The 16,667-nt window shown below is 46.0% G+C and overlaps 1 protein-coding gene across 2 annotated transcripts in view; it reads left to right on the top strand.

Annotated features, from left to right (window-relative positions):
- Positions 1 to 16,298, top strand: part of ARMH3 (armadillo like helical domain containing 3) — a 176,280-nt gene extending 159,982 nt beyond the window's left edge. Inside the window, exons 25-26 of one of the 2 annotated variants that reach the window (XM_060641678.2) lie at positions 12,214 to 12,330; positions 14,579 to 16,298. In XM_060641678.2, coding sequence (XP_060497661.1) covers positions 12,214 to 12,330; positions 14,579 to 14,671 — 210 coding nt within the window. In that variant the 3' untranslated portion in view covers positions 14,672 to 16,298. Of the gene's footprint in view, positions 1 to 3,612; positions 4,264 to 12,213; positions 12,331 to 14,578 lie in introns of those variants that run through there. The other variant, XM_060641679.2, reaches the window with a different exon arrangement.
- The last annotated feature ends 369 nt before the right edge of the window (positions 16,299 to 16,667 follow it).

Below are 16,667 nucleotides of genomic sequence, written 5' to 3' on the forward strand. Positions count from 1 at the left end.
TTTATTTATTTTTGAGGCAGAGAGAGACAGAGCATGAATGGGGGAGGGTCAGAGAGAGAGGGAGACACAGAATCTGAAGCAGGCTCCAGGCTCTGAGCTGTCAGCACAGAGCCCGACGCGGGGCTTGAACTCACTGACCGTGAGATCCATGACCAGAGCTAAAGTTGGACGCTCAGCTGATGGAGCCACCTAGGCTCCCCTCTTTTTCCTCATTTTTAAATGTAGATAAAAATATTTTATGTTTATCAATGTGTTTACCATTCCTTCATTCCTATTTATAGATCCAGATAATGTAATTTTCCTTTTGCCAAAAGGACTTCTTTTAACATCTCTTGTAGTGCAGGACTGTTGGCAATACATTCCCTCATGTTGTTTCCTTGAAAAGGTCTTTATTTCACCCTCATTTCTGAAGGATGTGTTCTGGATATAGCATTCTAGGTTAACAGTAAATTTTGGGGAGGCACAGATAGCATTTTATTGTTTTCTGGTTTGTATAGGGTTTCTGACAAGAAATGTGAATTCTTTTTTTTTTTCTTCTGTATCTATTTTCCTCCCTCTGCCTGCTTTTAATATTCTCTCACACGAATTTTCAGTGGTTTTATTATGGTGTGCATTATATCTTCAATTTTGCTCCTTATTATGTTTGTGGATGTTCTAAAATACGTGAACGTATTTATAATAGCTCTTTAAATGTCCTTGTTTTTAATTCTGGTATCTCATTTCTGGGTCTGTTTATTTTGGCTATGAGTCACATTTTCCTGTTTTTTTACATTTCTGGCAATTTTTTATTGGATACTGGGCATTGTGAATGTTATGTAGTTGAGTGCTAGATTTTGTTGTCTTTATTAAACAGTGTTGAACTTTGTTCAGGAAGACAGGTAAATTCTTTCTGGAATAGCATGATCCACTTGAAACTTCCTTTTTCTTGGTCATGATCTCCATCTACCCTGCCTCCCCAGTTTTATTGAGATACAATTGCCGTGCACTACTTATAAGTTTTAAGGTTATAGCATAATGACATGACTTACATATATTATGAAATCATTACCACAATAAGTTTAGTCAACATCCATCTCATATAGGTACCTAAGAAAGGGCAAAAATTTTTTTTTCCTTGTGACGAGAACTCTTAGGATTCACTCTTAACAACTTTCAAATATGCCATACAGCCATGTCGACTATAGTCAACATATTGTATATTACATCACCGGTACTTATTTATTTTATAACTGGAAGTTTGTACCTTTTGACCAAACTCATCCATGGAACTTCTTTTTAATCTTTGTTTGAATAGGTTCAAAATAGCCTTTACTCCAGGGCTAGTTTAGTTCTACTTCTGGGGTCTCCCTGAATGCCCTAGGTGTTCCACAGGTGCTTTTCATTCTGGTCGGTCAAAATTCAAACACCTCTCAGTGGTGCAAGCTTACGGATTCTCAGTCTTTTTTTATTCTGATCTGATTGAATTTTACCCTATACATGCAATCCTTAGTATTAGCAACAGATTCAGTGGGAACACTGTGCAAATTTCTGAAGCTCTTTTCTTTGCCTCATTGCCTCCACTGGTAGTCCGCCTACAAGTTCTAGTCGCCTCTGCCTCCTGAAATCCAGTGTGTCTGTTTAGCCTAACAAGACCTTCATGCTCACCTTAATCTCTCTACATACCTGTCCTACACTCCCTGTTATCCAGTGTCTGAAGAGTTATATCTTTCACAGTTCTCAGTTACTCCATCGTAACTGGAAGTGGAAGTCCTGAACTACTTTTAAAAATGACAATTGGGGCGCCTGGGTGGCTCAGTCGGTTAAGCATCCGACTTCAGCTCAGGTCACGATCTCGCGGTCCGTGAGTTCGAGCCCCGCGTCGGGCTCTGGGCTGATGGCTCAGAGCCTGGAGCCTGCTTCTGATTCTGTGTCTCCCTCTCTCTCTGCCCCTCCCCCGTTCATGCTCTGTCTCTCTCTCTGTCTCAAAAATAAATAAAACATTAAAAGAAAAAAATTAAAAAAAAATTACAATATACCCAGAGTTACTCAGCTGATTTTTTTAAATTTCACTCATTTTTCAGAGAACCTTCCCTTGCATTAACTATTCATATATATTGTCCCGTTTTACTTCATTCTCCTCCTTCCTCCTCTATCAGTCACTGGAGGGGAGAGTCTTGAATAGATATATTCAAGCCTGTTTCAGATTCTGTGTCTCCCTCTCTCTCTGCTCCTCCCCTGTTCATGCTCTGTCTCTCTGTCTCAAAAATAAATAAACGTTAAAAAAAAAAATTAAAAAAAAACCAGCATGGAGAATTGAAACATGAAGCTCTTGTGTAGCTGGTATTTTGTCCTTTTAACTGGGTGCTTGATCACTCTGTTCCTTTTTGGCCATGTTTAGATGGACAAGCTTTGTCTTGTATAAGAGAAGGTTAAGCAGGCAGTGTCTGAAGGAAGTAAACCCTGTCCTCTCTGGGTACCAGTTAGTCTTGGAGCCCCTGAACCTAATTGTTTCTTCTCATCTTTTGAGGTGCAAATCTCTTAGTTACTGTATGCAAAGAAGTGCTAAAAATAACTCAGCAAGACTTTGAACCTGGCTATTCAAAGATCACAGTGTGTATCTGCCTAGATTGTTTTGGACAGTTATCTAATGAGTACCCTGCACAGTTGAGCTGAATTTGTGCAGTTGAAATCCATTGCTAAATTGAACACACCTCGAAAGGACATCCTAGAATGGATCAAACCTGATTTCTGAGAAATTGAAATTGTAGATTGTATGATTGGGAAGTAAAGTGACATTCTTTCCTACCCTTTTAACCTTTGGCCCATCTTTTGTGCAGGACTTATTTTCTCAGCATCAAGGTTGAACCTGAGCAGTCTGTCCCTCACGTGATGGGACCTGACGGAGCCTAAGCTGTCAGTGCCAGTCACAGACCTATCAGAGCTAATGGCCCTTGCTGCGGCTGCTGTCTCAGGGGCCCTACTACACTGGTGGACAATTTTGTACTTAGAATTAACTGGTGGCAGTGATATAAAGTGGAGGAAGTGGTAGACAAAATAGAAGAGATCTTGGATAACTTATTTTCCCTCTTTTAAAAGGTGTGACACAGTTTCAACCGGGCCACTCAATCTCTGCTCAGATATGTAGCTTAGCACTGCTGGCTCCACCCAGTATGCGCTTATGTCTGTGGATGTGTCCTTCCACTGTGGTTTATCTTGAGTCCCCATTTTGCTTATTAGCTCCTTAAAGGCAGGACTCGGCTCTGAGGGCTTTAGAAACCATATGCGAATACTGAGAAGAGCGCTGGGTGTACTGTGATGGCCTGACTCTAATCTTACCATGTGACCTTGAGAAATTCCTTTCCTTTTTGGTTGGGCCTGAGTGCTACTAAATTAGTCCACAGGCATGTTGAATGTTTCACTGCTTCTTAGGACTCTGTTAGGCATTGTGGAAAATCTATAATGTAACCCTGGGTCTCTTCCTCCAGGGTGCTAAGAATTCTGCTGTGACACAGTTTCCATAAGAAATCAGTGGTGGTAGTAGCATGTTTGCTTCTCCAGGAGAGGGCCTGCCACCCTACCTGTCTGCACCTACTAATGCATGAACTTTAAAGCAGTGTGTTCTTTCCACCATAGGAAATCCCTCTTTGAGGAGCCTGTAGAAGACACATCCCTTCCAGAAAGCGGGGGAGGAAAGAGTTTGCTAATTTATGGCAAGCCTTGGAATTTCAGGTTCTAAAAAGCAGTTATTTGTGGAGTTACATTAAAATGAAAGAGAATAATAATAATGAAGCACTCTCTGTGTATCAAGAAGTATGCTTGGCGCTTTGTATCTGTTGCCTTATTCAATCTGCACAACTAGCTCTCTCTAAAGAACATTATTATAACCCCCATTTTACAGTTGAGGAAACTGAAACTCACCCAGCTCTACCCTGCTAGTAAGTGGTAGACCTAGGATGAGTCCAGGCAGGCTGACTCTAGAGCCATACTCTTTTAAATTAACATACAGTGTTATATTAGTTTCAGGTGTATAATATAGTGATCCAACAATTCCATACATTACTCAGTGCTCATCAAGATAAGCACACTCTTTGGGGCGCCTGGGTGGCTCAGTTGGTTAAGTGCCTGACTTCGGCTTAGGTCACGATCTTGTGGTTTGTGGGTTCAAGCCCCGCGTCGGGCTCTGTGCTGCTGACAGCTCAGAGCCTGGAGCCTGTTTCAGATTCTGTGTCTCCCTCTCTTTCTGCCTCTCCCCCGCTCATGCTCTGGCTCTCTCTCTCTCAAAAATAAACATTTAAATATGACAATAATAAATAATAAAAAAATAAAAAGATAAGTGCGCTCTTTAATCTTCTTCACCTGTTTCACCCATCCGCCACCTCCCCTCTGGTAACCACTAGTTTGTTCTCTCTAGTTAAGAGTCTGTTTTGTGGTTTGTCTCTTTTCTTTTTTTCCTTTGTTTCTTGTTTTGTTTCTTAAATTCCACATATGAGTGAAATAGAGCCATACTTCTAACTATGTTATTTTAGAAATTATTAGCTGTTGGTTGAAACTCTTTTTCAGGGCCTAAGCACAACTAGATCCAGTAGTGACCCACCAACGTCTTTACTTGGAGAACATCTTTGCGGTGCTTCTTGCTTAGCTAGCCTTGAATTTGAAGACTAAGTGTGGATTATGGAGGAGGGAGAATTGTCTTGTTGCTTCTTTATTATCAGAATTCCACTTCCATGCAGTCCAACAGCTGAGCAGAGCACCGCTTAACTGTAAGAGTGCCTCTGTGGGTTGTCCTTACGCTGGTGAAATTGCAAGGTTAGGGACAGACTTTTATTGCTTCTGGGAGAAGAGAGTGTTGTCCCTCATTGGGAGACATCAGTTCCGGGGAAGTCTGGTTTGGAGAAAGTAGGGGAAGGATGGGAGGCTAGATTAGCTCCTTCCAGAGAAAAATGAAGGATGTGACCTCCGATTTCTTTTCAGTCTCTTGCCAAAATTTACAGAGCATTACAGCCCTATGACAAATTCAGAAAAGGGAGTTAGGCAATGCCTTGAGTCAGTCATTCTCATTTTTCAAGGAAAGGGTATCTTCCGTTGAGTTTGAGGAAATTTACTGAGTAGAAGGAGAAAGGTTTCAGCCTGCCTGGCTGAGAAGTACTGTGTTTGACTGTGTTGTTCTTCCATAGACAATAAGAGGGAGAGCTCAGTCTGCATCTATCATAAAAATTGCCTGCAGGGGGGCCTGGGTGGCTCAGTTGGTTAGGTGCCCAACTCTTGATTTTAGCTCAGGTCATGATCTCACAATTGGTTGTGGGATCAAGTCCCCCTCTCCCCACCCCATCGGGCTCAGTGCTGAGCGTGGAGCCTACTTGGGATTCTCTCTCTCTGCCCTTCCCCTGCTAGTGCGAGCACATGCATGTGTTCTCTCTCTCTCTCTCTCTCTCTCTCAAAATAAATAAATAAATAAAATTAAAAGAAAAAACTGTCTGCAGCTACTTGGCAGTTGCTCTCCGCTCTAGCAGCCCAATTGCCGCTGAGTGTTGTTGAAGACCTACTCTGCTCAGCACCATTTCTTTAGAGATAAGACATTACAGTGGAGCAGGGAACAGTTTAGAGAGGTGGCATGGAGAGCAAACCTTTTTATTCAGACCTTGGTTCTCTGAGCACCAAGATAGGTTTGTCCCAAGTCTGGAGCCATTGTGAAGGATGAACTTCATTTCCCAGTGGCTTGTGGTTCTTTCATTACTTCTCCATCATCAGCTCATATAATAAGCAGTACCTGGTCAACTCCCTCTAACCGATGGGAGAGAGAAGCAAAGGCAATATGCAGGCTTATGGCTGGTGATGCTCACGTTTGTGGCTTCAGAGCTTGGATCTCTCAAGCTGTCTTTTCCTGCTTTGTGGGGGAAAAAAAATGGAGACAAAAAAAATCATATTCTCTAACTAGTGAATAAACATCTGAAATAGAGGAAATGGCCAGAGTCCAGTGGGAGAGATAGATGGAGATTATCATGAAAATCCTCTAAAAAGCCTTTATCATCTTTCGTCCTTGTAATTACTTTATCTGTTTCAAATCATCCAGAGATTAACTATCACCCAGAGATTAATTTTCCTATGATTAGGGGGTTTGGCAGGGTTAAAGCAGAAGACATGGAAGTGGGAACAGAGTGGTTACAGTCTCTTTCAGAGAATGGAAGGTTGGCCTTGAGGTATGAGCATTCATTGTCGAGTGTATTCTGGGATGCCTGGCTGGCTCAGTCAGTGGAGCCTGCAGCTCTTGATCTTGGGGTCATGAGTTCAACCCCCATGTTGGATATAGAGTTTACTTTAAAAAAAAAGGTCACACGGTAGGAGGCATTCATCTCCAGCCACCCCAAGCCTGGAGACCACCTGACGGCTGCTGCCAAAGAAGCCCAGTGAAAAGGCTCCTGGGTAATCCAACTCTTGATTTTGACTCAGGTCATGATCTCGTGGTTTGTGAATTCGAGTCCTGCATTGGGCTCCACTCTGTCAGCTTGGGATTCTTTCTCTCTCTCTCTTCCCCTCCCCTGCTTGTGCGCATGCTCTCTCTCTCTCTCAAAATAAATAGATAAACTTTACAAAAAGTAATAAAGACGTCCAGTTGAAGATTAAAGACCTTTGTATTTCAAGCTTCTCAATGAGTACTAAGTAATTAAAATAGCAACCAAATCTGGATTTTGCTGATAATGAGTTTGGAGTGGTCTGTACAGTTTTGGTGGTGGTTGACACCCAACTAAGCAAGGCTGAGCAGGATCTTTGGCTTCTATTGGTGGAAATTGACATGCCCTGGAGCCCTGAGGGACCTGGTAATAATGAAAATTTAAACATCAAGCCAAGCTTTTCTCCAGGTTACAGCTCTCCACAGATCATGCTTCCCACTTCTTAGGAGTGAGCTTTGAATTCCTTGAATGCTCTCTGAAAGATTAAGTTTAGCCTGTAAACTAAGGAATGTGCCTCAGGTTAAACTAGCCTGCCAATACAGGAAGAACATTGGATTGGGAGTCAGAAAATTCTGTTGTCTAATCTCTGCTTTGTGTTTTTGGATAACTTACAATCTTTCTCGACATCTGTTTCTTCATCTGTGAAATGAGGGCCATGGATTAGGTAGGTGATTTCAAAGGTTCCTTCCAGAACTGTTATTTCTATGGTTCTGTCACCATGGTAACATTGGCAAAAAGAGGTAAGGTTGCCTTCCATATCACTATTCTTACATATTAATGATGATGCCAGACCTCCCAGCTGCCCTTCAGCCACCGCATTCATCTTATTTAAATACATCAAGTATTTTTTTTTTTCAAGTTTATTTATTTTGAGAGAGAGAGCACACGCACATACATGAGAGTACAAGCAGTAGAGGGGCAGAGAGAGAGAGAGAGAGAGAGAGAGAGAATCCCAAGCAGCTTTGTGCTGTGAGCACAGAGCAGGGCTTGATCCTACTAACCATGAGATCATGACCTGAACTGAGATCAGGAGTCTGACGCTTAACTGACTGAGCCACCCAGGTACCCCTACATCAAGTATTTTCTATTTCCATTTCTTGTTTTGTTTCCGTCTCAATAGCCTTCATTCTTCTATTGGTGAGATCCTATCATTTATATTTTTGTGTTTATTTTATATATTATCTCTAATCTTCATAATATTCTAAGAAAATAGTATGATGATGACTATTTTAAGATGAAGAACCTAAAGCTTAGGTCAAGGTCCTAGAAGTACTAAATGATGATGCCAAGATTTGACCCTAGGTTTCTATAATTCTGTAGCCTCTTTCTTCAACAAAACAAAACAAAACACCTTTTTTTTTTTTTTAAGCTTATTTATTTTGAGAGAGAGCATGGGAGGGGCAGAGAGAGAGGGAGAGAGAATCCCAAGCAGTCTCCACACTGTCGGAGCAAAGCCCTGCGCAGGGCTGAAACTCAACAGATGGTGAGATCATGACCTGAGCCGAAATCGAGCATCGGATACTTACCTGACTGAGCCACCCAGGCACCCTTCTGTAGCCTCTTTCTCTTATATCCCACTGCAATCTTGATAGGTTCCATGTTTATTTCCTATTCTATAAAAAGTCTCTAAGTTTCTCTATTTGGAGAGAATAGTTTCTCTATTCTCTATTTGTGGTTTCATCCTCATTTGGCAGCCTGGCTTTAGGGAAGGCCTGCATGTTGCCCTGGCTTGAAGTGGGCTGGTGGCAGCCTTACATACTCTCCCCAAATAGGTTATACTGTAGATGTCAGTTCAAATTGAGAAAGCAGTGAATACAAGTTTGCTGTCAGGTCATATCCTATTACTTAGTTGTCTGCTAATTCTCCTTCTGGGAATTCAGTCCATCAGAGATTTGAGACTAAGCAATTTTTCAGGCACAAGGCAAAGCCCTCTGACATCTAGATAGGATAGCCATTGCCAAGAACTTTTCCATTGGTGATTCTCCTTTGCTGCTGTCTTTAGGCCAGAAGTTATTTCCCATTTCAAAGGCTCTGCTAAAAATATGGGACACAGGCTACTGAATAGTCTTTAGGGAATGCCTATTGTACATGCTTGGAGAAGGGGTGTGTATGTATGTCTAAAACCTCATCAATTTTGAACTAACTTTGTGCACTGGGATCTCTCTCCTTCCTGATCCTGATATGGCCAAGAGCTTCACAACCTGTGTTATGCAAAACTGGCCTCTGTGGGCATCTTGCTCAGTTTTTCTTTAGTATAACCCGTATCCCCTTGTACCACACCAGGACTGTTAAGCAGTGGATACTGGACATTCTCTGACTTTTGGCTGATACATTACCTGTTACACTCAGGATAGTGGGGTCATTATGGAAAGCCTGCTTCATATGGAATAGAGAAATTAGGTTTCTTCTTCACCAGAATCTGAATAAAGATGTGCAAGGCCCTAGCTCCTGGTTTATGGTTAGAACTATCTGGGGGTAAGAGCTACCAAATGCCTATTGTCACCAGAAATAACTTTTCATTGTAAAATTAGTAAGCACTTACTGACTATTCCTTATGTGCAAGACACTGGACAGTCATCTCATGTCATCCGTATATGAGCTTTATACAGTTATAGTATAGATAGGATAAGAAAACTGAGGCTCAAAGAGATTAAGTGATGTGTATCAGTTTACATAGCTTGCTAGTGGTTGATCTGGGATCAAAATGTCTCTCCGACCTTAAAGCCTATGTCAGGTGCTTTTCCTCCAGAGACTCCAGGCTAGGGGTTTAGGTTCACACCCCAGTCCCCAATCTGTTCTTCTCTCACCTGAGGCAAAGTGTTTCAAGGCAAAGAAGAGGGCATAGAATCTTTGAAACTGAGGCCGTTTGTGTCTTCCACTTAAATCCAGAAGATGTTCCTTTGTGGTGAAGAATTACTTATGCACATAGGCTCTTTGGGTTAGTTCAAAATAGGTAAGTACTTCCTGGGCTGTGAAGACAGTTATTCTGGAGTCCCAGGAGCTGTCTAGGTAGCTGTATAGCTACTGGGATGATAGTGTTTCTATCAGTTGTATGTTACTTTCAGGAATCAAAATGTTTATTCCATGTCCTTTTAGGAAGGTGAGTTCAAATTCTATTTTATAGAGAGAGACGGGTTGAGGCTCATTAGGTAAATTGAGATCCATAGTAAGAGTGAGATTCCCAGTTCCGTTCTCTTTCTATTAGGTCCCTTGCCAGCACCCAGGCTCCTGTCTACTGAGGGCCATATGTGGGGGTGTAAGGACTCCTTAGAGAACATGTGGCTTATCAGTGCTTTTCTGACTTTGAACCTGCCTGGAGCTAAAGTGGTGGACATGGTTCTAGGAAGCCCAGCAGCTGATGAAAGAAAGTGGGCTTGCACTTGGGAAATAGACTGTTACCTGATGGATTGGGGAGAGACCTCAGCCTAGGAGGTACCTTTGGAATGGCCAGGAGCCAGAGACTGAAGCTGCAAATTGTAAAACCTAAGGTCTTTAGACAGAAGCAGTCTGGGAGATTGTCTTCTGCCTCATTGCTGCCCTCTGCCACGTCCCAGGCCAGTGTGGAGTGTGAGGCCCAAATGGGACATGTTCCTAATGTCTGAAGCTCCAGAAAGCGAAGTCACAGAATAGGAAGTAGCCCTAATGTTCCAAAGTCCCAAATGGACTGGAGTCCAGACTTGAACTTAGAATATCTTCTTCTCTTGGAAATATAAGAGAGGTGATGAGGGCAGGAGATGGCAGAGGCTGGGTGAACTGAAGGGCAGCTTGCCTTGAATAAAAAAGAAAGAAAGGAAGTAAGGTCTGGACAAGAGGAGAGCTGAGATCATGCACGGAGTCCAGCCAGGCCTTTGGTTTCCTTCCAAGGAGCTGATAGCTCCAAGGCCTTCTCTGTTTTGCCTTCCTTTAAGAAACAGAACTGAGTTCTTCTGCCAAAAGCCAACTTTGTTGGGAATGAAAAATATCTGTTTTTAGACCTTCCACTTGGCCATGGCAAGGGGAGAAAGCCCAGGGATCAAGGCAGCATTGCCTGAGGCCTGAGGCTCTCAGGATGTAGCATCTCTGACAGGCTGCACCTTCTCAAAATTCGCTTTAGCATAGTATTTGTCTTACCTGATAACCCTTAGGGAAGACTGAGCCCAGGATACTGGCTCATAGGCATTGCTGAGGCTGCCCAGAGTCCAGGGTTAGAGAAAGCATGTAATACTCTGTTCTGCCTGGTTCCTGGGGGCCCAGTTCCATCTTGGAGTTTTGCTTTTTAGGGGCTTTTGAGCCATTCACTTCTGAGCCAAGACCTTGTCTATAGATATTTTAGCTACAAGCACAGCCCACATGCATGAGAGGGCTGGATTACTTTGTGAGTGACAGCCATTGCTGAGTGAGTACTGGTCCTCCTGCTGACAGAGCTGATAAATGGAATTAGAAGCAAAGGAGCCAGCCCCTGCTAGGGTATGTGGGACACAGCCAGGCAGAGTGACCTTGAGGAGCTGGGTGTCTGGAGGGAAGGACACTGAGCCTGGAGCCTAGGCTAGACGTTTGCCCTAGCTGTCCCTCCCCCCACCAAACTTGAGGACACAAGCCCTCCTTGTGTTCTCCATCTGTACTCTCCCCTCAGAATTTGTTGGCAGGCAGAAGTGTTTTCTACCAAGTGACATGTGCCCTGGCACAAGATTGAATTGGTGAGAACTGCCCAGAGGTACTTTTGTCCCCCTCAGGAGGCCATCCTCAGTCCCTCTGACCAGTCCTGATTCTAGCTTATTCTCTTCACCCTGCCCTACCTTCTGTTAGAATTAAGTCTTGGGGCACCAGCATGGCTCAGTTGGTTAAGCATCCGACTTTTGATCTAAGCTCAGGTCATGATCTCACTGTTTGGGAGATCAAGCCCCAAGTTGGGCATGATGTCATAGACTTCTGTCAGGTCAAGTTGCAAAATAGCTACCACCCAGATTACCACAGTGAACAGTCATTCCATCTCCTGGTCTCTCCTTTCTGCCCAGCTCCTTTCTAACTTAAATGGTATGCCTTTCCCCCTGGTTGTCCTTGGCTTTGATTCATGGTCTTATCAACTGAAGTCCTACCAGAACTTCCTTTGGAAGCACTGAGATCCAAGGTTCCTGGAGTCCGTGGAGGTCTGAATCCACCCCACCCCCATAGAAAGTAAGAGAAAGGGGAGAGACCCCTCATCAGAACAAAACATGCGCTTAGCTCTAGCTTAGTCAAGAAAGTGTCCCCTACATCACAAGGCTGGGAGGCCCAAAAGTTCGATCCAGGCAGTGGATAGGAAGACAGTTGGCACTGAGAGATGAAAACAAGCGGCAGATGGTGCTGAGGAACATCCCGGGACTGAAGAAATGTGGTTCCCAGAAAGGGAAAAGGAAGGAGATATTGGCAAAATCTTACTCAGCAACTGTGACAGCCTAGCCAAAGAAAGCTGCAGGATATGGCTGAGAACACATTTATGGTTTGGGGATGTTGCTGAGCTCAGACACTCACTCTTCTGTCACCTCTTCTCGTGCTCTTTTACCATACCCAGAGTAAACAGCCCTGGTGTCCAGGCTGGATGGGTCAGGAAAACCCAGGAAGAGAAGAGGTTAGAAAATGGTCCCAGAAACCTGAGGAATTGCTCTGTGACCAGGCTTTTTTTCTGGGTGATAAGTAGTAAGCATGGTCTCTTGGAGGTGTCGCCCCAGCTTGAATCCAACCCAGCAGGGCAGCAAGAGGGGCCTGGGGACCAAGTGACCTAGGGTTTGAATGGCCTAAGCCCTGCCTGGCCTTTGACCTCCTGCAGGTGCTGGAGGTAGTACGAGCCAACTATGACACGCTCACACTGAAGCTGCAGGATGGCCTGGACCAGTATGAGCGCTATTCGGAGCAGCACAAGGAAGCTGCCTTCTTCAAGGAGCTGGTGAGTCTGCCCCGCCTCCACCTCTGCCTGTGTCTCCTGAGGGCCCTTTCCCAGCCGGTGCGTTGTACTGTGCAGGTGGGCATCTAAGGAAACAACCACGGTTTGCCAAAGGCTGATGAAATAAGACTTGAGGAGTCTGCTGGGATTGGGTGTGCGAATTGTCTCCTGAAGCAGCCCAGGACCAGGCAGTGAGAGAAGATATTCCCCAGGGTGCTGGTGCCAGGCGGGGAAGTGTGAGAAGCCTGAGGCAGCATTGCCCATCTCTCTTCTGCAGCCATGGAGACGGCCCTTGCACAGCTCCAGCTGGGCCTGGGGTTTGACGTGTGTTCCCAGTGGCAGCTCTGGCTCATTACCCCGTATCCTGTCTTCCAGCAGCTAATGAGAGTCATTGATTCTTCTCCTCCTTATGCAATCACTTCTTCCTAAATTCCTAACTGGCTCCTGGTCTGAGTGCCCTCCCGATCTAGTTCTCCAGTCTTCACTCCTCACCCCACGCCCCCCTTTCCCATCACTCAGCTTCCTGCAGCCCCTACCCCTGGCCACCTGGAGTCAGTGAGCATTTGCTCTGCCTCCTACTAGTCTCCCAGTCAGCCCTGCCACAGAACTGGGCTCTCCCCGTTGATGGTCTCTCTGCTGCCCTGTGCTTAGAGCTGCTCTCAGGAAGAGCGAAGCCTGCCAATCTCAATCCTGCCGCCCACCCCTCCCCCCCCCGCCCCTCCAGCCTGGGTGTACACGAATGTCGTAGCTGCGAGTTGAGACCAGAGCACGCTATACTTCCTTCCCATAGCCTCAGCCCTCCCACTGCTGGGGCAGAACTCACCTCAGCCCAGCTTTTACTTCCCTATGCCAAGTTTATGATGAAGGTGCTGGGTTGTAGATTATCTGTCTTATGCTGAACACAGCCCTGCTCTGACCCTGACATGAGATTCCTGAGATTTTGGACTTCCCCAGGGTGAGGGAGATCTGCTCTGGAAGTGAGTGAGTTGGGAGCAGGGAAACAATTGATATAAAGAGATAGCAGAGTCGAGTATGTTTATGGGGTCAAGTATATTTATGGCAAGTCTTTAAGTTGTTGTGGGGGGATTACTGGGGGCCCAGACTTCACAAAGAGAGTAAGTAATTGGAGAGGAAAAGATTGTGGAGGAGTTAGGGGAGCTCTCTTGGTACTAGCCTCTACCTGACTCAGTTCTCCTTATATCTCTACCTCTAGCACCAGGGAGCAAAGAGGGTCTGGTTGGGCTTGGAGGTAATGAGCTTGAGCCGCCCGCTGTTTGCCGTGCTGCCCTTGCCTCTGCCTCCTGCCTGATGACTTCATTATGTTTCCCATAGCTAAGCAGAAATTGAAGGAAAGCTCCTTGGTCTTTGGGGCCCAAGATAGATACACATGCTTTTTCTCCTCCTTCTCCTACTTTGTCTCTTAAACAACATTCACTTCTGTTGCCCATGAACAGCACTCCTTCCAGAGTGTGCTGGATTCCTCCCAGAACCCAGTCAGAGTAGAGAGTTTGGCCCTTTGACCCCTTCTCCACAGTCCTTTCCCCCACTGACAGAGGCAACACTTCCTGCAAGGCTCTCCATCTATGGGGAGAAAGCATGAAGGGAGTAGTGGGGACACAACGGGGATATGCCCCAGACTTCCCTTTAAAGCAGGGGGCTTCTCTGTGGTATGGAAAGAGTTCTGGACTCAGAGTTGAGAAACCTGGGTCCTGCTTCCAAGCCTGGGACTCACAAGCTGTATGACCTGCTCCTCGTCGTTGGCCTCTGGATCGTACTCCTGCCCTCTATGCCAGACAGGGGCTGTGTCTCCAGGTGTTCTTTCCAACCCAGGAAAGTAGATAAATACAGACAGAGAGTGAGATCAGAAATGCATTCCCTGGCCTCATTTTCTCCTCCTCTATCAGACCACTGACAGACCAGTCTCCCACTGCATGGCTGAGGCAAGGACAAAGGCCTGCCCTCACCCTCCTTCCCTGTCTGTGCTTACTTCTGCCTCTTCAGGTGCCCACGTGTACTCTTCTCACATCTGCTTCTCAGCCCTGCTTTTCTTCCACTTATCAGCTTATCACTGAACTATTCGCTGACTTGCCTGCAGGGATGATAGCTGTTAAGGGTTCATTTCCTAAGAGAGAAACTTCTAGTATTGCATCTCGGCCTTGTCCCTCAGGCACTGCCCTCTGTTGTTTGTAACCAACTCTCTCCTTGTTTTCTCTCTGCCTGTGCCCTCTTACCTTCCCCCACCCTTTCCCAGGTTCGATCCATTAGCACCAACGTCAGGAGAAATCTGGCCTTCCACACACTCAGCCAGGAAGTCCTGCTCAAGGAGTTCTCCACTATCTCCTGAGGCCACACGAATCTGAGCAGCTGCTGACTGCCCTTACCCATGAGGCTCCCGGGCTGGAGGGGGACTGAGGGGAGAGGGGCCGTCCCCTAGGTTGGAGAATTACACAGATACCGAGTTCTCTCGGTGAAGGCCACGCTTCAGTGGAGCTTGGACAGCAGGGGCCAGGAGGGGCAAACCAGGGATAATCGAATCTTATTTGGGGAGGGATTGGGGGGGCACAGGGAGAAGCCTTCAAGAATGTGGGGGCTTCCAGCATGGGCTCCCTGGACACCCCCTCACATTTTCAATTGAGATTACAAGTTGTGGCTGCTGACTGATTTTCAGGGGTTGTTGGGGCAAGTCTTAGGGTGAGGCCAGCATCCTGAGGATCAGTGGCTGTCCGAGGCTTCTGAAAACAGACTAACTCTCAGATGTAGATGGAGCCAGTTCTGCTTTCTTTGGGCCTGGAACTGAGCTGAGCTTGAAATCTGTGTCCCCTGCCCCTGATGGTGCACTGTCCAGTCGTGAGGACCCTTAGCTCAGCTCAAGGTAGGGTGGGAATTGAGGACCTTTTTCTACCTTCTCCATCTGGGAGACTGGAGATTAGAATCTGCCCAATGCCCTGCTGTCCAGCCACCACTTTCTGGATTTGATTCTTGGCACCAAGAGTGCCTGTTAGCTTTCCCCTGCCTTCCAACCCGTTGACTCCTCAGCACTATAGGGTCACAACCTGAGCTTTTAATTTTCAATCTGGTTTAAACTGTCTTTAGGGTGTGTGTGTGAAATAAACATTGACAGGTTTTCTGGAGCCCTCAGGTGCCTACTTTGCTGGTTCCCTTTCCAGCAGCCTCCCCACCTCCCCAGTCACCTTCTCCTCTGGGAGCCTCTCCTGCCTCTGCTGAGCTCCCCTCCACGTGTTCCACCCCCTCACCCGGCTGTTGTTTACATCCAGCCTGCCTAAGAATTTCCTCTAGGGAGGAATCTGTTCCTGCTGTGGTCTGGTGCCTGGAAGGGAGAGAACTTGCTGGGGGGCAGGGTGCCCTCCATCTGAAAGGGGCCAGGTGCGCATCATGGAGAGGCCATTCTGTCTATTCTGGGCGGAGCCACAGGCCAGTCTCCTGGCCTTTGGGAAGCTGGCCCATGGTTCCTCCTCTGGACAGACTCCATGGAACTTCTGTAGGCTTTCCCTACCCCACAGCTGCCTTCAAAGTAGCTGCTGGTCTGAGATTCCCCTCCGCCCCCCCCCCCCCCACCTTCTAAAGCACTTTCTAAAGCTCTCAGGCTGGCAGGACACAAGCACCGTAAGAAGACTCTGGGAGTAAGGGCATGAAACCAGCAGTGAGAGCAGGTCTGAGACCTCCCTGGCTGCTATTGCACTTAGCTTCAAATCTCTTTAGGATACTTGCCTTCCCTGGGCACAGAGTTCTGGCTCCTACATTGAGCAGATGTGCACTAGTTCCAGAGGATCCACCAGCATGCTGCCATGTATAGATGCAGATTCCTAAGAGATCAGGGGCTGGGTCATCTGATCACTAGATGGGTAGCTCAGCCTGGGGCATTTAGTGTTCTCCACAGTGATAAACCCCAGAGGAGCTGGAGCTGGAAGCTGGTAGCAAGTTGGAGTTATTAAAAATTGATTTGTATGGGAGTCTTTTTAGTGTCTTTTGTTTGTTTTTCTTCATCTCTGTTAACTCAGAACTCATTTCCCAAAGAGGAGGTTAAGGTGATCTCCCAGGGGCTGCTCCCATTTGGCTTGGGGACCCTTACCTATCCTCACTCTCCTCCTAAGTCTCCTGGCTCTAGTAGAAGCCACTTAGGTTCAGACAGGTGTAGCCTCCCTTGCCTTCACTGCTTATGGATTCCTTGCCTATGAAATGAACAAGGGCATGAAGCAGTAGTGAAGGACTCCTTGCCTTCCATTGTAGAAGCCCATCTCTTGGCCCATTTACATATACCTGTTCTAAGAACTCCAAATGGGAGTCCCATCATCTCCTAGAATTCAACCACAAAAGGAGCT

The sequence above is a fragment of the Panthera onca genome, chromosome D2, assembly GCF_046562875.1.
Source record: "Panthera onca isolate mPanOnc1 chromosome D2, mPanOnc1 haplotype 2, whole genome shotgun sequence".
Lineage (NCBI taxonomy): Eukaryota > Metazoa > Chordata > Mammalia > Carnivora > Felidae > Panthera > Panthera onca.